The sequence below is a fragment of the Macaca mulatta genome, chromosome 14 (assembly GCF_049350105.2).
Source record: "Macaca mulatta isolate MMU2019108-1 chromosome 14, T2T-MMU8v2.0, whole genome shotgun sequence".
Lineage (NCBI taxonomy): Eukaryota > Metazoa > Chordata > Mammalia > Primates > Cercopithecidae > Macaca > Macaca mulatta.
In genome coordinates, this window is record NC_133419.1 from 16,519,084 (window position 1) to 16,538,334 (window position 19,251).

The 19,251-nt window shown below is 36.8% G+C and overlaps 4 protein-coding genes and 1 non-coding gene across 5 annotated transcripts in view; 2 read left to right on the forward strand and 3 right to left on the reverse strand.

Annotated features, from left to right (window-relative positions):
* OR5AP2 (olfactory receptor family 5 subfamily AP member 2) overlaps positions 1–19,251 on the forward strand; it is a 244,724-nt gene that overhangs the window by 211,023 nt on the left and 14,450 nt on the right. The gene's annotated exons all lie outside the window — the stretch shown is intronic.
* MIR6128 (microRNA mir-6128) lies at positions 77–185 on the reverse strand. The gene has a single exon (NR_128320.1). It is a non-coding gene; the product is annotated as a microRNA mir-6128 (primary transcript).
* Positions 278–2,864, forward strand: OR9G4 (olfactory receptor family 9 subfamily G member 4). The gene has a single exon (XM_015114174.3). The coding sequence runs from the start codon at positions 305–307 to the stop codon at positions 1,241–1,243; it is 939 nt and encodes a 312-aa protein (XP_014969660.2). The 5' UTR covers positions 278–304; the 3' UTR covers positions 1,244–2,864.
* LOC695929 (olfactory receptor 9G19) overlaps positions 2,988–19,251 on the reverse strand; it is a 135,889-nt gene continuing 119,625 nt past the window's right edge. The window contains exon 2 of the mRNA XM_028833415.2: positions 2,988–3,929. Within this exon, the coding sequence (XP_028689248.2) occupies positions 2,988–3,848 (861 nt within the window). The 5' untranslated portion in view covers positions 3,849–3,929. The remainder of the gene's footprint in view (positions 3,930–19,251) is intronic.
* OR5AR1 (olfactory receptor family 5 subfamily AR member 1) lies at positions 13,738–14,682 on the reverse strand. The gene has a single exon (XM_028833414.2). It carries the CDS (start codon positions 14,680–14,682, stop codon positions 13,738–13,740), a length of 945 nt encoding a protein of 314 aa, XP_028689247.2.

The following is a 19,251-nucleotide window of genomic DNA, read 5'->3' on the forward strand; positions in this document are numbered from 1 at the left end:
TATCTTTGTGAGTTTCATTTTTTCATGTTTTGTGAGTATATGGGACTTGCCCTGCATAAAATAGTTAATAAGCAAAATTCCTAATTTTCAAATTATTTTTGACTCCAATTCCAGTAATTTTTCCAAATCATGGACTGAAGTCCTATAATTCTAGATAGTAAGGGAGAAAAATGTACAAGCTTCTTAGTAATTGTTGCTTTGTAAATTAGTAATAATTGATACCCTTGTTAACTTGTGTCAATATAAAAATCACTAAGTGATGCTTTTCCCTTCTCATGATAGTCAGGCTTTCACCTCTGTGGACATGGACGTGGGAAATCGCACCATCCTGACTGAATTCATCTTGTTGGGTTTCTCAGCAGACCCCCAGTGGCAGCCGATTCTATTTGGAATGTTTCTGATGCTCTATTTGATAACCTTATCAGGAAACATGACCTTGGTTGTCTTAATCCGAATTGATTCCCACTTGCATACGCCTATGTACTTTTTCATTGGCAATCTGTCTTTTTTGGATTTCTGGTATACCTCTGTGTATACCCCCAAAATCCTGGCCAGTTGTGTCTCAGAAGATAAGCGCATTTCCTTGGCTGGATGTGGGGCTCAGCTGTTTTTTTCCTGTGTTGTAGCCTACACTGAATGCTATCTCCTGGCAGCCATGGCTTATGACCGCCATGCAGCAATTTGTAACCCATTGCTTTACTCAGGTACCATGTCCACTGCCCTCTGTACTGGGCTTGTTGCTGGCTCCTACATAGGAGGATTTTTGAATGCCATAGCCCATACTGCCAATACATTCCGCTTGCGTTTTTGTGGTAAAAATATCATTGACCACTTTTTCTGTGATGCACCACCATTGGTAAAAATGTCCTGTACAGACACCAGGGTCTATGAAAAAGTTCTCCTTGGTGTGGTGGGCTTCACAGTCCTCTCCAGCATTCTTGCTATCCTGATTTCCTATGTCAACATCCTCTCGGCTATCCTGAGAATCCACTCAGCTTCAGGAAGACGCAAGGCATTCTCCACCTGTGCTTCCCACCTCATCTCAGTCATGCTCTTCTATGGATCATTGTTGTTTATGTATTCAAGGCCTAGTTCCACCTACTCCCTAGAGAGGGACAAAGTAGCTGCTCTGTTCTACACTGTGATCAACCCACTGCTCAACCCTCTCATCTATAGCCTGAGGAACAAAGATATCAAAGAGGCCTTCAGGAAAGCAATACAGACTATACGACCACAAACGTGAAGGTTATTCTCTTTGCAAATGCTGTTATTGAATTTTCCAGATTATTGGCTTATAAATATGTTCGTTTGCATTTCTGTAGTTCATTTAAATTCAATAAGTCATATTTAAGACATTAAAAGATTGACCACATGAGTCTTTAATTGTTATTAGTTTGTTGTGATGTAAGCAAAACAAAGCAATATTTAAAACTTATAGTATTGGGTTGTTTGACATTCTGCAATACGGTATTTTGCCTCGGCAGTATTCAATCTTTCATAGATTTCATTGTGTTTGCTGCCTTTGGGAGATCTTGGGGAACAAAGGAAATTATGTGGTTTAATGAGTATAGTTTGACTTTGAAGCTTGGTAAGCAATCTTTACTAGGTGACAAGAATATCTTAAAGGGTGAGATTTCTGGAAATATGCTCAAGATTTTACAAATATTTATTTTAAGAAAATCATTTCCTCAAAATTTCTTCAGAAAGCTCTAATTGAGCATATAGGAAGTATCTTTGTAAACCTCATGCCTTCTACGTAAAGAGAATATTAGGAAGACGTTTAAGAGTTGTTCAGGTTACAAACAACAATGACAACAGCAAAACTATCTCTAAATTAATGAATATGTGTCTTTAGAATTGCGTATCATCCTAAAAGAGTGTTCTCTCTTACAAGGAGTGAGTACTCCATAGTACTCTCTCTCAGATCACACAGCGATCTAACAACATCAAACAAAATGAAACAAATGAACAACAGTAACCACCGCTCCCTAGTTACCTTTCTTTTTCCTTTGTCCTGACCAAAAGACATAAGCTGCATGTTTGCCCCTGGCCTGAACCCAGCCTGGGCCTTGAACATTCCTAAGAACTGATAAACTTGTTGAGGTCGATGCCTGAAATCCTGAAAAATCAAACGTGTTGCTAACCACGTGGAAATGAGGCTTGGCCTTGAGCCCAGTTCCCTAAACCCTGATATAAACTCCGTAACCGAACCCCCTTGTGATGGCAGGTTGAGTTGATATTTCACTCAGTAGCCTTTAGAAGACAGCAAGTTAAGGATTATTGGTTACAGTTTTCAAATCAGAAGCTTGCGGCTCAGAGGTTAGCACTTTGTTAATGAAAGGTTATAGCATTTGCTGGAATGAGCACATTTACAAAATTAATTAAAATTTAAAAATTTGGGACATATAGTTGTAGCCATTTCATTCGTCTTTGCTGTGACATTTCTCATCTTTCTCTTCGGCTGCATTTATTTTCCAACACATCCTGCCTCTTTCCATCAAAATAATCATAACATTCTCATTCCTCTATCACAAAGGAAGCTGTTTGTGTACTTAACTATAAGGATTTTGGGTGTATCCCACAAATATCAATGATCCATATTATTATTTCTTTTCATCTCCATAATACTCACTATGTAGGAAAAATAATTGGGTCAGTATTAGGGGAAACAACAAAGTAAAATTTAGTTTTACTTTAGGATGTCAGAAGTATTACTCTTCCATTTTGTATTAATCGGAGATACTGAATTTTAAATACTGTATCAATATTCAATTGAACCTACCATTCTGTAGTATATATTATAGTCTGATATCAAAACCATAAAAAACACACAAGCAAACAAACAAAAATACAAAGAAACAAAATTTTTCCCGTTGAATTTTGTTCAATGGTAAAAAAGAAATAAAAATCTAGTTCTGTAACCTCTCTGAGCGGTTGGTTATCACTTAGCACTGATTTGGGAACTTTATGTCAATTCAGACTTTGGATTATGCTGACTTGAAGAATTTTTTCAGAGCTTCTTTCACGTCTTTATTCCTCAGACTGTAGATCATAGGGTTCAACATGGGGAACAGCACAGTATAAAAGGTAGAAACAATTTTGTCCCTCTCAAGGGAGTAGCTGGAACTTGGCCGAGAGTAGATGTAGAGAATGGAGCCATAGTATAAGGTAACAGAGATCAGGTGGGAGGAGCATGTGGAGAAGGCTTTGAGGCGGCCCTGGGTGGAGCGGATCCTCAGGATGGTGGCGATGATGGAGAGGTAAGAGGCCAGGATGAGCACAGTAGGGGAGATGACACTGGAGGCCAGCAGGAAGTGCAGTACAGCCTGGTAGCTCTCTCTCACCCTGCATGCCAGCTTCACCAGGGGTGGGACATCACAGAAAAAGTCATCAATGACATTGTCACCACAAAAATCCAGTGTGAATGTGTTGCTGGTTAATATTATCGCATTGACAAAACCTCCAGTATAGGAATATAAAACCAAACAGATGCACAATCTCCCTGGCATAGCCTGAGCATAAAGCAGGGGCTTGGAGATGGCCACATAGCGGTCATAAGCCATGGCAGCCAGCAGGTAGCACTCACTATAGGCCAGTCCGGCAGAGAAGAAGAACTGACACAGGCAGCCAGCAAAAGAGATGCTTTTGTCTCCAGAGATGCAGATCACTAGGATCTTTGGGGTGTAGACAGAGGAATACCAGATATCTAGAAATGACAGATTTCCAGTGAAAAAATACATGGGTGTGTGGAGGCGGGAGTCATTACAGATCAACATGATGAAGGTGCTATTACCTACCACAGTCAGAGGGTACACGCCCAGGAACACCACAAACAGGCCCAGCTGCATCCATGGATCTGTGGTGAAGCCCAGCAGGATGAACTCAGTCACTGTGTGATTGCTCCTCTGCGTGGCTTACGGATACTGCACCTACAAATAGAGTAGAAGAGAGTTTAATTGCCTCAACCAACACCAAATGACAGCATTTTCTATACTAAGCACCTGCAATAATATAATCAACACTAAGCAGGAATTTTGGCTGCCTTGGGCAGGTGATGGAAGTTTTCTGAGCTTCAATATAGTTATTGTAATAAAATGCATTTAATAACAGAAAAGCCTTCATGCTATTGAGAGGTTTATTAATTTTTTCTTGAAAAACAAAATATTTGTTGAGCCCTATCTGCTGTTCCAGACAGTGGGATATAGCAGCGAAGATCATAGGGCTGACTCCTATCCTACTGAGCTTCTATTCTAGAAGGGAGAGATACATAAAAAACAAATAAGTACAGTGTCAATTAATGTTAAATGCTAATAAGAAAATAAAACTAGATGATGGGATAAAAACCAACTAGGAAAGAGCTCGTCTAATTTAGACACTGAGAGAAAAAAAAATTCTTTTCCTGTTCCCAGCAATGGATGGACAAATTGTTCAGAGCCTATGAAAACTGAAACCTTCTAAATACTATGGTTTAGAGGGTGATAACAATGTATTTTTCCACAATCACAGAAAAAATTATCTGCTTAGTTACTCCGCAGGAGTCTTTGGTACATTTATCATGAATTCCAGGGAAGGAATTCAGTTGAGAATTAGGGTGAAGCTTGGGTAAAGACCAATGAGTTTATCTGTTTCTGCCAAGTAAAAAAATGTGTGATTTCTTTATGGGTATTTGGGGTATAAAATGTTGAGACTCAGCATTACTTGTCAGTCTCTATAAGCAGCCCTGGACATGGTTCTTAAAAGGACAGTTATCCCAAGTTGATATTGTCTAGAGCAATAGTTCTGAATGCCATAATATTAGAAAAACCTTCTTGTCAAACAAACATTTAGAAATGCTTCCTTTAGATTCTTGAAATAATATGTATAATTGATGTAACCTAAGTATAAACCTGTATGTATGTGTATGCAAACTATCCTAAGTCTAATGTAAATAGATGTAAAAGAAAAATAATTCACAATAGAAATAATGAAATAATTATAATATAGGTTGTGTTATAAAATAATTTGAATTTCAATACATAACTGCTGGATCACTTAGTGAGATATAAATAGTAAAATCGACACATGTAGAATCATCATTAATGTGCTGGTGACTCAAATATCAGGAGTCACGTTGATATTGGTGATATTTTCCTGATAAGTTCATCAAGTCTTGACAAAGTTCCAAAAAAAAAACCCACAATCTTTCCTTGGTTTTATTAAATTGTTATATAGGAGGACCTTGCAAAATATAAGTTTTCTTTGTCTGTAGAGCAGAGTAGATTTCAAACTGATGTAATTATAACAATATTTTCTAATGCACAAATATGCATTGGGAGTCTGGGTGTAGGGAATGGAACATTTTTCTTTGCATAGGGCTGTCCCTATGCATGCAGGATGTGTTCATACTTGTCTACTACATACTAAACATCCAGTAGTCCTCTTATCTTTGTGATAATAATAAATCCAACCACACACTTAAGAAATGCCCATCAATGATAGACTGGATAAAGAAAATGTGACACATATACACCATGGAATACTATGCATCCATAAAAAAGAATGAGTTCGTGTTCTTTGCAGGGACATGGATGAAGCTGGAAGCCATCGTTGTCAGTAAACTAACACAGGAACAGAAAACCAAACACCACATGTTCTCACTCATAAGTGGGAGTTGAACAATGAGAACACATGGACACAGGAAGGGGAATATCACACGCTGGGGCCTATTGGGGGCTGGAGGGCAAGAGGAGGGAGAGCACTAGAACAAATACCTAATGCATGCAGGGCTTAAAACCTAGATGATGGGTTGATAGGTGCAGAAAACCACCACGGCACACGTATTCCTAGGTAAGACAAATCCGCACGTTCTGCACATGTATCTCAGAACTTAAAGTAAAATAAAGAAAAAAAGAAAAGAAAAAGAAAACCCAGCAGCTATGAGCACACACAAAGCACAAGTTTTGGTAGCTAAATACCATTTTTCCACTGAAGGGATCCCAGAACTCCTTAAACCTCCCAAGTTTTGGTCAAGGATTGCATAAGATGAGTCTGGGACATCTTGTGGCAGAAACTAAGAAAATATTCAAAGATTATAGGGACATGTTAAAACGACCCAGAGGCTAGTTTGAAGAAGTTTCCCATGGATGCATTTTAGACAATTTCATATTAAAAGTATAATTACCATAATGGAATAAAACATATTGAATATAAAATAAAAAAAGAAACACTCTTTAAAGGATGTTTTCATTTATTGAGACTCCACTCCTCCAAAACTTTGCATTTTACTTTGTGAAGCTTCATAGGCTTTTCTAGCAACTATGTAAAGAAATACAAAATAACTGGAAAATGTTCCTAAGTGATCAAATTACCTGTGGCAGTACGGCTCTCCATTTACTTTTTTTACTGGGTCACTGGGGTAAAGTGGAGATAGAAGCCCACAGGATAGAGCAAGGATTTTTGTTTCTTTTGCATGTTACATATCCCCACTGCCTAGAATAGTACCTGGCATATAATAGATATACAATAAATATTTATGGAATAAACAAATGGGTAACCCTGACTCAGAAGAGAAACAAGTCAAGAGAATTGATGTTCTGGGTGTCCTCTAATGATGTCATTATACCCTAAAACCACTACAGAATTGTTTGATATTCCACATGCATTTCCTGGCACCAGTAATCCCAGGTCATTTGTGTTTTTTGCAGACAAGTGCAGGGACAAAGAAATCAGTCCACAATATAGCCAGCCTAAACAAATATTTGTTTTCCCAAATGGCGTGTCTGTGAAGAAATTGTTTTTCATCTGAGCAACAGATTGCCTGTCATTATGTGTCATGACGTTTAGGAAGCATGCCTAAGAAATCAGAGCTGACTGCTCACACTAGAGACAGATGGGATATCCTCGAAAAAGCATTTGTCTTTCAACAACTGAAAAAGATTCAAGTTCTTCATCACTAGTCAACAATGTAAAGCCTCAATTTCTTCATATGTAAGATAGGGATAATTCATCTCTTCTTAGGGTTGTTGTAAAGGTGTTTACTCAAGTAAGGACTACATACAGTGACTAGCATGTCATAAACACTCAAGTAACAAATGGTTCTCAAATTCTTTGCACCTAAGACTGCCCTAGTATTTCTAACTTAGGAAGTTGCAGGCGAGCCCCCAGGAAACTGCAGGTGAGCCCTCAGGAAACTGCTTTCATTAAAGCAGCCCAAGTGCTTGTAATGTGGGTTGCCTGTTGGGGGGTCATGTTGAGAAACACTAAAATGAATATCAGTTGTATTTATAAAAGTTTCCAGAATCAAAATGAAGTTACTAGTGTTAAATAAAAACAAGTGACAAATATGGCTGGGCATGGTGATTCATGCTTTTAATCCTAGAAGTTTGGGAGGCTGAGTTGGGAGGGTCTCTGGAGCCCAGGAGTTCAAAAACAGTGTGGGCAACACAGTGGGACTATGTTTCTATAATACATACATACATACATAAAAATAATTTAAAAAGCGACAAAAAGAGCCAGAGAAGGCAATTATGAGAGGTTTCTCATGCTTGTATGCCTGATAAAACTATCACAAAGACTGCAAAAACCACACTCTTGCACAAAGATCATCACAACTTTACACAAAAAGAGTACTTCTGCAAGGACATCTGCCCAGAAACTGCCCGTCCAACTAGGCATTGACCAGGCCATGCACCGCCTGCCACTGCTGGGTGCTGGAGAATCTGGTAAAAGCACCATTGTGAAGCAGATGAGGATCCTACATGTTAATAGGTTTAATGGAGAGGGCGCTGAAGAGGACCCGCAGGCTGCAAGGAGCAACAGAGATGGAATATATTACCCCCAGATGATGGCTACAGTTGCTCATCTTCCCGGCTCTGTCCTATCACAATTCACATGCTGGAATTGCTCCGTGTTAGGAACTTCTAATAAGAACACTATTCTGTTGTCTGGAAGGGATGGGGGATGGGGCCCCTACTACCTGACCTTGAACTATGATTGAAAAAAATAACCAAAAATGGCCTGAAATACTTAATTGGTAAAAATGTAGTATGACAACTATCCAAAAAGGCATCTATATAAGAAATGACTAATTGACAACCTACGGTACCAAAAGTTGGCATTTGAGCAAAATATGGCAAGTCCTTAGTAAGCAACCTACTGTGTGAAACCCTTGAACCCTACTAATACCTGTCTGCATATCTCTCTGTGACTCTGTTCTGCAAGTAAATATAAGTATTAACATTTGTGATAAATAAAAATTCTCTGCATGTTTCAGCAAAACCAACAAACAACAAAACAACAACAACAAAACAGGCATCACCCTTGTCATCAATCTTTGTAGCCAAAGATTATTATTCCAAAATAATCACACAATTCTCATTAAAAAAAAAAAATCTTTGTCTTCCATTACCTCCCCGAATATGCATATAGTTGACTGTGGCATTTGTATTCCCATGGCAACACTGTATTCTCAAATAAACCTATTTTTCTTTTAGATAGCCTCTCTGTGTTTGTTATTTAGGTTGACACATATGGTGTCAGAAATAGAACCTGAAAATGATAATGATCCAAAGAAACTGGTGATTCTTGAACTGATAGCGGTGCTCACTTGAGCCCTTTGTGCTTTCCTCCACTTCCTTGGCTCACCTTTCTGCCCTGATGAGTCTTCTCTTAGGCTGAGCCTGCCTCTTTTAGTATAGGCTTTTGTATATTAGTCAGGATCTGTTTTTTTTTTTTTTTATAAAGTCACCTAATAAGGGACTATACATCCCTCCTGGGGTGATAAAAGACTTCATCTTTTGTGGTAAATCTTTTCTGGTGTAAAGACATGTGTCTTTCTGGATTGAGTACTCTGTTTCTACAGAATTTGCATTCTATCTAGGAGGCATGTCTTTTGTAGAGAATTCACTTTTGGTCTCTGTGCCTAGTTTAATATTTTGTTTGATCTTTATGCCGAGGTTGAAATTTTTATGAACACTCTTATCTTGGTTTCTTTTGATTTGGTTTGATTCTTTCCCGTTGATTTTTAAAAAAATTATTCTGAAAGCAAAAATATATTCTAAATGGTGGGTGCAGAAAGGCTAATTAAAAGCCATTAGTGCAATTGCTACCATCTAAAACACTGATCTAAACTACTGACATTTCCTGATAAGAATGATAGTATTTTCTTTGCTCTCAAGAGGTGACTAAGAAACAGAATGGGTTTTTTAAAACATAAAGGCATGACAAGTTTTTGGGATTCCAGCTAGCCACATTTTATGGTCCATGCTTATGCATATTTTAAAATTGACAAGCAATGTTACATCAAGAAAAATTCAGAGCTCAAATGTTCATTATTTAAACTCTTCTTAAAGACCTGCAACTATCATGCTAACATGTAGAGACTTCTAAGTTCTCTCTCTTTCTTGTTTTTTCTTACTGCCTACTTTGAATCTGCTGACTTTTCTACTGGGGATGACATAAAACTCGCTGCTTATGGCATTCTAGTCAAGATTCTTTTAAAAGTATTAAAGTGCTTTTAAATTAATAGTTTCACAAATTACAAGAGCTCCATGGTAACCCACAACCTAGACACCATTAGAAAATGTAAATTTAGGTTTACCTGACTAAAATTTGTTTATGGTGATGAAATAACTTATTGAAAAATTAATAATCTATAAAAAGAACTAGGTAAATATATATAAATATTAGGATCTCAGGTCTAACAGGTCAAAATCTTTAACTCAAAACAATGTAAGTCATCTCTGTCTGGCATAAAAAAATTTGCTTTTTCTGCCACACACAGACCAACCCCCAAGTCCCTGCCAAAAACACAACACATCCTGCTAAAATTCTTTCTTGCCTGAATTTGTTAATCAAACAAAACAGACCTGCAAAAAAAAAAAAAAGTTAGATTTGTTACTAGTTCACCACTGTTTGGAGATTTTGTTTTTCTAATACAATTCAACCAGTCCTAGCTAAAATGTAAACAATTGAAAATTTAAATCTAAACTCACTTGAGACAGAATAAACAAAATAGAAATGTTAAAGAGGCTAAGAAAAACAGACAAACAAACAAACAAACAATAAAATCCAAGCTACTATATAAATTGCTTCACCCAAAATTTTGATCTGCAGCCTTCATTAGATTACCTATTGATGGTTATCACATTTTTGTGTCTGCATATATGTGTTTAGGTGTGTATATGTGTATGAACATGTATTATGTTGCATGTTGTTTCTACATGGTAAAATCTGGCAAAAAATTTTGTATTTTTGTATTTTTTTGAGATGGAGTCTTACTCTGTCACCCAGACTGGACTGCAGTGGCACTATCTCGGCTCACTGCAACCTCTGCCTCCCGGGTTCAAGCAATTCTTCTGACTCAGCCTCCTGAGTAACCCTCCTGGTATTACAGCACGTGCTGCCACCACTCCTGGCTAAGTTTTGTATTTTTAGTAGAGATGGGGTTTCACCATGCCAATTGGTCAGGCTGGTCTCGAACTCCTGACCCCGCGATCTGCCTTCCTCGGCCTCCCAAAGTTCCTGGATAACAGGCGTGAGCCACTGTGCCCTATGGCAAAAAATTTCCTGAGGAATTCTATTTACATAGCTTAGACAAATGAGCACTCATATAAAATGTATAATAACCCGAATGCTTTTTCGTTCATGTGACTTAAGTATATCTTTAATAAAAAAGCTGGTTTTAAAATTATCAGCAAATTGTCAACTTATCTTTTTGCCCAGCTGTAGTGGTACAGTTTTATATTTGTCTTTGCTGGATGTTTTAGGGTGTTGGGGTTTGACCCAAAGGTTATAAAACTGAAAACCCAGCCTAAAATAGAATAATCTTTGTCAACTCTTTGATAATTAAGGCTAGTTTAATAATGTTTGTTTAGTAAAAATAGCTATCTCTTCTAAGTTATAATTAAAATATTCATACAATTAACTTTAAGATTTCTAGTTAGGTGCACACCTGATACTCATAAGTTATAAAAATAGGAAAATAACTAGAAATGACTAGCTTTATTTCATATCTCAATTTTCATAACTAATCTATGTAAACTATAAAAAATTGAATAAATTAGATAATAGAAATGAGGTAAATGTCTGTAAATATAGTTTTCATGTAATTTGAAATCTTAAAGTTATGTTATATTGATTTAAATGATAGATATTCATTAAATGTCTGAGTCATTTCCAAATAAGATCAAAAGATAAAACAAAATTCTGACCATAAATGTTTCTTTTCTTGGATTCTAAAATAATATAGAAAGACTAAATAGATTTGGTTCTATGAATATATATAAAATTATGTTACAGAAAAACATGTTTTTAAAATTATACAAATTTTCATATATAAAATACGGGATATGACAGATAATTCAAGATTTCTGGCTTCCTAGGTTTTCACTAAAATTTAAGGTTATTAAATTAAAAATACTAATTAATATCTCAAACTATAATATAAAATCTCTCAAAAAAGTAAGATGTGTTTTAATAAAAAATTGTAAGAAAGGCATAAAAGCCTATTCTTTATCAAGCAAAAAGAATAATTTTGTCTAATTTAGAGGTTATTTAAAGATTTTTTTGCAAAATACAAATTTAACAAGTATAACACAATAAGCTACAATGTGACGGAAAAGTACCAGTAAGCAGGAGAGAGACAGAGATAGGAAAAAAGTTATGGGTATGAAAATATATTTTCACAAAAAAAGTCAATAACAACTTAATTGTATATTTTAAAATAACTTAAAGAATGTAACTGGATTATTTGTAACTCAAAGGATAAATGCTTGAGGGGATGGATATGCCATTCTTCATGACGTGCTTATTTCACATTGTATGCCTGTATCAAAACATCTCATGTATGCCATAAATACGTACACCTACTATGTACCCACAACAATTAAAAATAAATACAAAATTAAAATAATAATTTAAAATAAATAAAATGAGGGTAATGTCTGTTTCAAATGATTATTGTGTGAATTTAATAAGATTTAAAGTGGTTTGTTTATTGCATGAGTACAGGAAATGAGAAAAGGTGACCCTGCAGCCACAAGCTCACTGATTAAAGATTTAGCAATGGGATTCTAAGATTCCTGATTCTAAGGCAACTTAAATTCTAAGTATACGTTCAATTCTGATTCTAAGTATATGCTCAATTATAACATATACTTCATTTGTAGTTAATGGGATAGGAAAACACTTTTTTCTTATATTTCACAGAGGACACCTGATTTTCACAATGGTGAAAAAAAGAAACTGAAGGCTAGATCTGGACTGTTTCTGAACTGTCAACTCTGTATCTGTGCATTAGCTACAGGTGGTTCTTTCCCCAAAATGAGTTGTGATGTGACTAATTTTAAACTAGATCAATTACAACTTGTGTACAGATAATCCCCAGTGAGTCCTAGGTTTTTTATGTTAAAAACTCTTCAGTGCCTTTCATGATGAATATGGCAGCTCTATACTTTAAGGCAACCATTGTGTTCCCCTGACTTTTAACTATGTTGCACTGGAGGAAGGGTTGAAAGAGAACGATGATTGATTATAAGTATTCAAAACTGTTATTATGACAATTTCAGCACATCTGGGAAAATGTTAGCTTTTCCAAGATCTCAGTCTGCTGCTGATACCTGGCATTCTTGTTTTCAACTGAGTATTTTGTAGCCTTTAGAACATGTGAATAAAAATTATATAATTTTTTCTTGTCAGTCATTCACACATCAGGGTTAATGAGACTGTTCTTTGAAGAGGGCCTAGGGATGCTGGTGGAGGGCATGGAGACCCACGGCACCCAAGGGAAGCGGGGGTCTAATTAAGATACAAGACAGGACTAATTTTAGATGGGAACAGGTAAGCTAATCTTGTAGACATCACAATCTTGCTAAAATTAGCCTTAGAGATTGCACCCAACTTTATCTTTCTTAGAGTCCCAGAGTTCTTGGATTTTCTGAGGGCCAAGAAGATGTCAATATATAAAATTGACAAAACTTTGATGCCTACTCCCTTTTAACATTAGGCAGAGAAGGTAAAGAAATCCCGTGGTTATTAGTTGAACCCAACCACTTAACCCACTAAAGGGAAAACTGAGGACAGAAAAAGAAGACAATTTTATTCCTTAATTACAGCTAGTTACCAGCAGAACTTAAATCCCCACTCTTATCCTTGGACTTTGCAGAGTTACTGATTTAGTTACTGGCGGCAGCAGATTCAGAAAGTCAATACAGTCACTGAAAGCACAGCAAACTCCTTGTTGGCAAAAAAGCCTTGTGTTTATACCCTCTAGAACCTGGCACATACATAACATTAAAATATTCTGCTAAATATATGAATGGATAGATCTCAGATTGGGTTAAATTGTCCCTCACACCAGCCCCATTCTCCATGTTTTTAACTACAATTTCTCTGACTTCTTTTGAGAGTAAAAAAAAATTCAACATTTGGACCTGGCATTCCTCATGACCCCAGGGGAAAAAAAAATGCTTCAGAGTGATTGGTTATTTCTTTCTCCTACTGAATCCTGTCCCAATTTCTAATTAATATGTAAACCGACTTTGAATAAGAAATGAATGCATCTTGCCCAGTATGTCTTTCAAAAATTCTAATTTAGTTTATATTTCTTTCAGATTGGAGAGTTAAGGATTAGAGCCCACCTTTCAGAATTTAATATTCACTTAGCAAGGAGATGGTAACTTGGGTAGTGTTTATCAAAAAGTTATTTGCATTTTCTGTCTCCTTCCACTACTATTATTTACCTATGACAGAAACAGATTTTCATTTTGTGTTATTATTGAGGTTTTTTCGAATTAGTTTTTTGAAAGCAGCTTTCACATCTTTGTTCCGCAAACTGTAGATCAAGGGATTCAACATGGGGATGATAATCGTGTAGAACACAGAGGCCCACTTCTCTTGGTCCAGAGAGTAGCTGGATGTTGGCCTCAGGTACATAAACATGACTGTGCCATAGAAGAGGGTGACGCCAGTAAGGTGAGACCCACAGGTGGAGAAAGCCTTAAGGCGGCCTTCAGCTGAACGCATTCTGATGATTGCAGCGAGGATAAAGGTATAGGAGATGAAGATGATGAGGATGGTGCTGAATTCAATGAAGCCACACAGACTGAAGAGCAAGATCTCACTGATGTAGGTGTCTGAACAAGAGAGGGCCAAGAGTGGTGGGATTTCGCAGAAGAAATGGTTGATGATATTGGAACCACAGTAACTCAGGCTGAAGGTGAGGGTAGTGTGGGATACTAAACTTACTAGACCAGCCAGGTAAGAGCCCAGCATGAGAGCCAAGCAGACCTGCTTGGACATGAGGGTGCTATAGTGGAGGGGTTGACAGATAGCCACAAAACGATCATAGGCCATGGCTGCCAGGACATAGCACTCAGCATCCACAAAACCTACAAAGAAGGCAAACTGGGTGGCACAGCTGGAGAAGGAGATAACTTTGTGCTTTGTTAGGAAGTCAGCCAGCATCCTGGGAGCAATGGCTGAGGAGTAGCCCAGGTCAACAAAGGAGAGGTTGCAGAGGAAAAAATACATGGGTGTGTGAAGCTGAGTGTCTGTTATAATCAGGATAATCATACCAACGTTCCCCACTACATTAACCAGGTAAACTATGAGGAAAACCACGAAGAAGATGATCTGCATCTGAGGGTCCTGGGTGATGCCCATGAAGATAAACTCAGTCACCATTGAGTGGTTTTCTGTATCCATTGCTTCAAGGTTGTATGTGCCTGGATTTAGTTTACTGATGGATGTAGTAAATTTCCTGTCACTGAAAATATTCAAACTAAAGACAAGCAATCATATGCCATATATATATATATAGTATATATATATATATATAGTGTATATGTGTATACATATAGTTCTACAGTAAATGAAGGCTTTGTTTAGGATGATTCATAAAAATCTTTCCAGTAATTAGATTCTACGACTGATAGAATAACCCAAACGCTTTGTTAAAAGTGGTGATGTGTCCTCTCCATGTGCCCATTCACAACAGAAGGAAGTGTTAACTTCTTGGGAATGGCAACTTCTGCTTCTCCAATGACCTTGGTGTTCTGGGGTAATTTATCACATGGTACTAGATTTGACTCAGTCTACACAATTGTGTGTCTTATTAATGAGTAAAGAAGAACAGCATTGGGTATTTCTTCTTTCTAAAACAAAGCAAATATAAATGCAGATAATGAATAGACTTTAATTTTCATTACAGGTAGACACAGAAAGGAAAATAAGTGACACAAGGACCTCAAAGTACAACACATCACACATATACAGAAAATGAAAAACTTGGAGCAGAAGGTCAGAAATATAAGAAAAGACAGTAAAAGATAATTTTCTTAAAAGCCGGAGTTACTGAGTAGCCCAAGAGAAATAAAAAGAAACATATTTCTGATTTAAAAAAGTTGTATCCATAACATACAAAGACATTTTAATACCTAATAATAAGAAATCCAACAATCCAGTAAGAATCGGCCAAAAATTTCAATAAATATTTACTCATCAAAGGAGATAGCCAAATAACAAATAAATGCATAAAAGTGCTCAAATATTCATTAGGGGAATGCAAGTTAAAAACACAATAAAATAATGTTACATACTAATGATTACAATTTTAAAAAACTGACTATACCAAGTGTTGACAAGGAAATAGAATAATTGGAAATTTCATCATTATTGGTAGAAATGGAAAGTAGTACAACCACTTTGGAAAACACCTTTGTAGTTTCTTATAAACTCAAACATATGCATACCAACTCTATGATCCAGCCATTAAACAACTGTACATAGGTGACAGGGTAAGTAAATTAGGGTATGTCCATAAAATGAAATGCTACTTAATGATTAAAAGAATCAGATTATTCACACATGCAATGTGGTGAATGAATCTCAAAATAATTAGACTGAGAGAAAACAGCCAGATAAAAAAAGAGTATACCTTGTATGATTCCATTTAGAAAAACCCAGAAAGTGTAAGATAATTAATATTGATAGGAGGCAGATCAGTGGTCACCAGGATAGAGGTGTGTGTGAGGTGGAACAGAGGGGAGGGAATATCAAGAGGCATGAGGAAACTTTTGGGGGTAATGGATTTATTTACTATCTTGACAGTGATAATGGTTTTGTGAGTGTGTGTGTATATATATATATACACACACACATATATGCATACACACTTTATATATATATATATAAAGACATATCAAATTTTATACTTTAAACATATTTAATTTGTTGTACATCAGTTATACCTGAATAAAGCTGCTACAAAAAAGAGGAAAATACTTGTCCCTACTCCAGTTCAGCTATTTCTCACTACATGTGAATGCAGACATGGTTTCAGAGATGAAATTGATGAGGAAATAAAAACCTAGGTTGAGGGGGCTGGCAAAGTCACTTGATGATTCTCTGAGTTGCAGAATCAGCCACTGAATTCGGGACTACCAATTGCCTATGTAGTGCTGTAATTATTGGATTCATTTTTCCCTTTATTTCTTCATGCAGGGATTTTAAAATAACCCACCAGGAAAAAACAAAACAAACAAAAAAACCGCAAAGAATGATATATTATTTGTCTGCATGTTCTTCAACTTTAGCAAGAGAAAAAATAATCCTAGTGTTGAAAATGAACCCATCTAGCCAACCTTATACTTATTCTGTATGTATGTATGTATGTATGTATGTATGTATATATATATTATTAAGATGGAGTTTTGCTGTGTCTCCCAGGCTGAAGTACAGTGGTGTGTTCTCAGCTCACTGCAGCAACCTCCGCCTCCTAGGTTCAAGCAATTATCTTGCCTCAGCCTCCCGAGTAGCTGGGACTACAGGTGCTCACCACCACACCTGGCTAATTTTTCTATTTTTAGTAGAGGTGGGGTTTCACCATGTAGGCCAAGCTGATCTTGAACTCCTGACCTCCCAAAGTGCTAGGACTACAGGCATGCACCACCGTGCCTGGCCTATACTTGTACCTTTATAGGTGAGGAAACAGACACTAATTAAAATGCAGATACCAGATTACAGTATTTAAAGGAGTAAGAGATAACCTTGTAAGAAGCACTAGGAGTCAGTACTCTAATCCACAGCTGAGTATGTGCCAGTCAATCCATTTCATTTGATTGGAAATGTAATTATAAAATAATTCCTCCTCCCTTATAGATTCAAGGCTCTGATTAAATAAAGCAGTGCATTAGAAGGTGCTTCAGCAGCCATAAAGTACCCTGCCTGTTCTCATTTATAGTGGACAGACAACTTCAGGTTTTACCATCTGCTACTCCTGATTTTCAACATAATGCTCAGCTTCTTGGAGTCATAATTTTTCATTTGTTCATTGGGGCTAATAATGCCTCCCTTAAAAACTTTCTGTAAGAATTGATTACAATATATACAAAGGGTTGAATTTAGTGACATCCTGTGCTAGGTGTTTAATGCAATTGGCCATTGTGTGCAAGTATAGATGTTTTAATTCATTAGATGAGTATGCACTCATAATTCCTAGAAAAAATGCTTCATGCTTATTCCCTAGAGAGGATGTATCACAAACTGCCTGAGCTTTTAGGAAGACACAAATTTAATTCTGTAGCAATTCCATTAAATGATATTTAGAGACAAGGATGTAATATTCAAAATTGAGCTTGACTAAGGCAAAAGGAAAGAAAACCTCTACACTTTTCTTTTTGGTCTCATATAGCCAACGTTCAGCCCATTAGATTCAAAGAAATGGTAGAATATTCAGCAAATAAGCATATTCCATTGTTAATAATAAACTCAAATATTTAACAAAAGACCAGCACAAGTATTCTGTTATGGAAGTAAATAAAGGAAGAAATGTATTTTAGATTTTTATGTATCACTTGCTTTTTCAAGTTCATATGAAAAGAATAGTGCAGCAAGAGTCTGGAGATCCTGGTTATAGTCCTACGGTTTTTAAAGAATAAATTGTTTGACCTCAGTAAATTGCTACATTAGATGCACCTTTCCTATCTGTGATACAGATGGGGTGGCGAATACAAATTCTGTAGAATCTTCCATTCCTAGCATTTTTTGAATTTATGCTTGTAACAAGATATCCTAAAAACCAAACCCATGATCTTTGTCTTTTTTTAAATATTAAAATGGCAGGGAATTTGTGCCAAACAGAACCCATGCTCAAAGGGCACTGGGAAGCATAACACTCCACCCCAGCAGGTCACATCGCTTTCTACATTCTGCCCTATGACCTGGCCTGCTTTCTACCTGTTGGTGAGAGGTTGAGTGTTCCTCTTCTTTGATGGATTAAACCAAAGATATATTCTGAGAAGAACTGAAACACAGTGAATTAATCTGGTCGTTGTCTGAGCTGCTTGCTCATCCCACCCTCGCTCCTGTGTGCAGGAGGTATTTAAGTGTCACAAACAATTCCCAGAAGAAATGTGATGAAATGCTTTATGCACTCACAGGAAACACAAAGGTTTGATGAACTGTGATCCTCCAAGGAATTTCACTCTCTTCTCCTTCAAATGTAATGATAAAAGAAGGAAACACAGGGGAATTTTTTAAAGACATTGTACTGATGATTGAGTTAGTAAGAAGCACTGCATGGAGTGTTTGTGCAACCCAAAGATGCCTACATAAAGAGAATTAGGGAGTAGTTGAGAAAAGTCTTTTTGCTGATGCCTGAAAGTCTTCTGAAAGAGGAGGTTACTTTCTGTGTGTTGTGAACTGGCATATATGCATTGCTGTAATGCTTAGAAAGAAATAAATATGAAGTTATTTCTTTAATTTATTTATTATTATTATACTTTAAGTTGTAGGGTACATGTGCATAACGTGCAGGTTTGTTACATATGTATACTTGTGCCATGTTGCTGTGCTGCACCCATCAACTCGTCATTTACATCAGGTATAACTCCCAATGCAATCCCTCCCCCCTCCCCCCTCCCCATGATAGGCCCCGGTGTGTGATGTTCCCCTTCCTGAGTCCGAGTGATCTCATTGTTCAGTTCCCACCTATGAGTGAGAACATGCGGTGTTTGGTTTTCTGTTCTTGTGATAGTTTGCTAAGAATGATGGATTCCAGCTGCATCCAAGTCCCTACAAAGGACTCAAACTCATCCTTTTTTATGGCTGCATAGTATTCCATGGTGTATATGTGCCACATTTTCTTAATCCAATCTGTATGGCAGACACATGAAAAAATGCTCATCATCACTGGCCATCAGAGAAATGCAAATCAAAACCACAATGAGATACCATCTCACACCAGTTAGAATGGCAATCATTAAAAAGTCAGGA

Bases quoted from the DNA above. Each gene is read 5' to 3' on its own strand.
- OR9G4 (XM_015114174.3), top strand. From the start codon at position 305: ATGGACGTGGGAAATCGCACCATCCTGACTGAATTCATCTTGTTGGGT.
- OR5AR1 (XM_028833414.2), bottom strand. From the start codon at position 14,682: ATGGATACAGAAAACCACTCAATGGTGACTGAGTTTATCTTCATGGGC.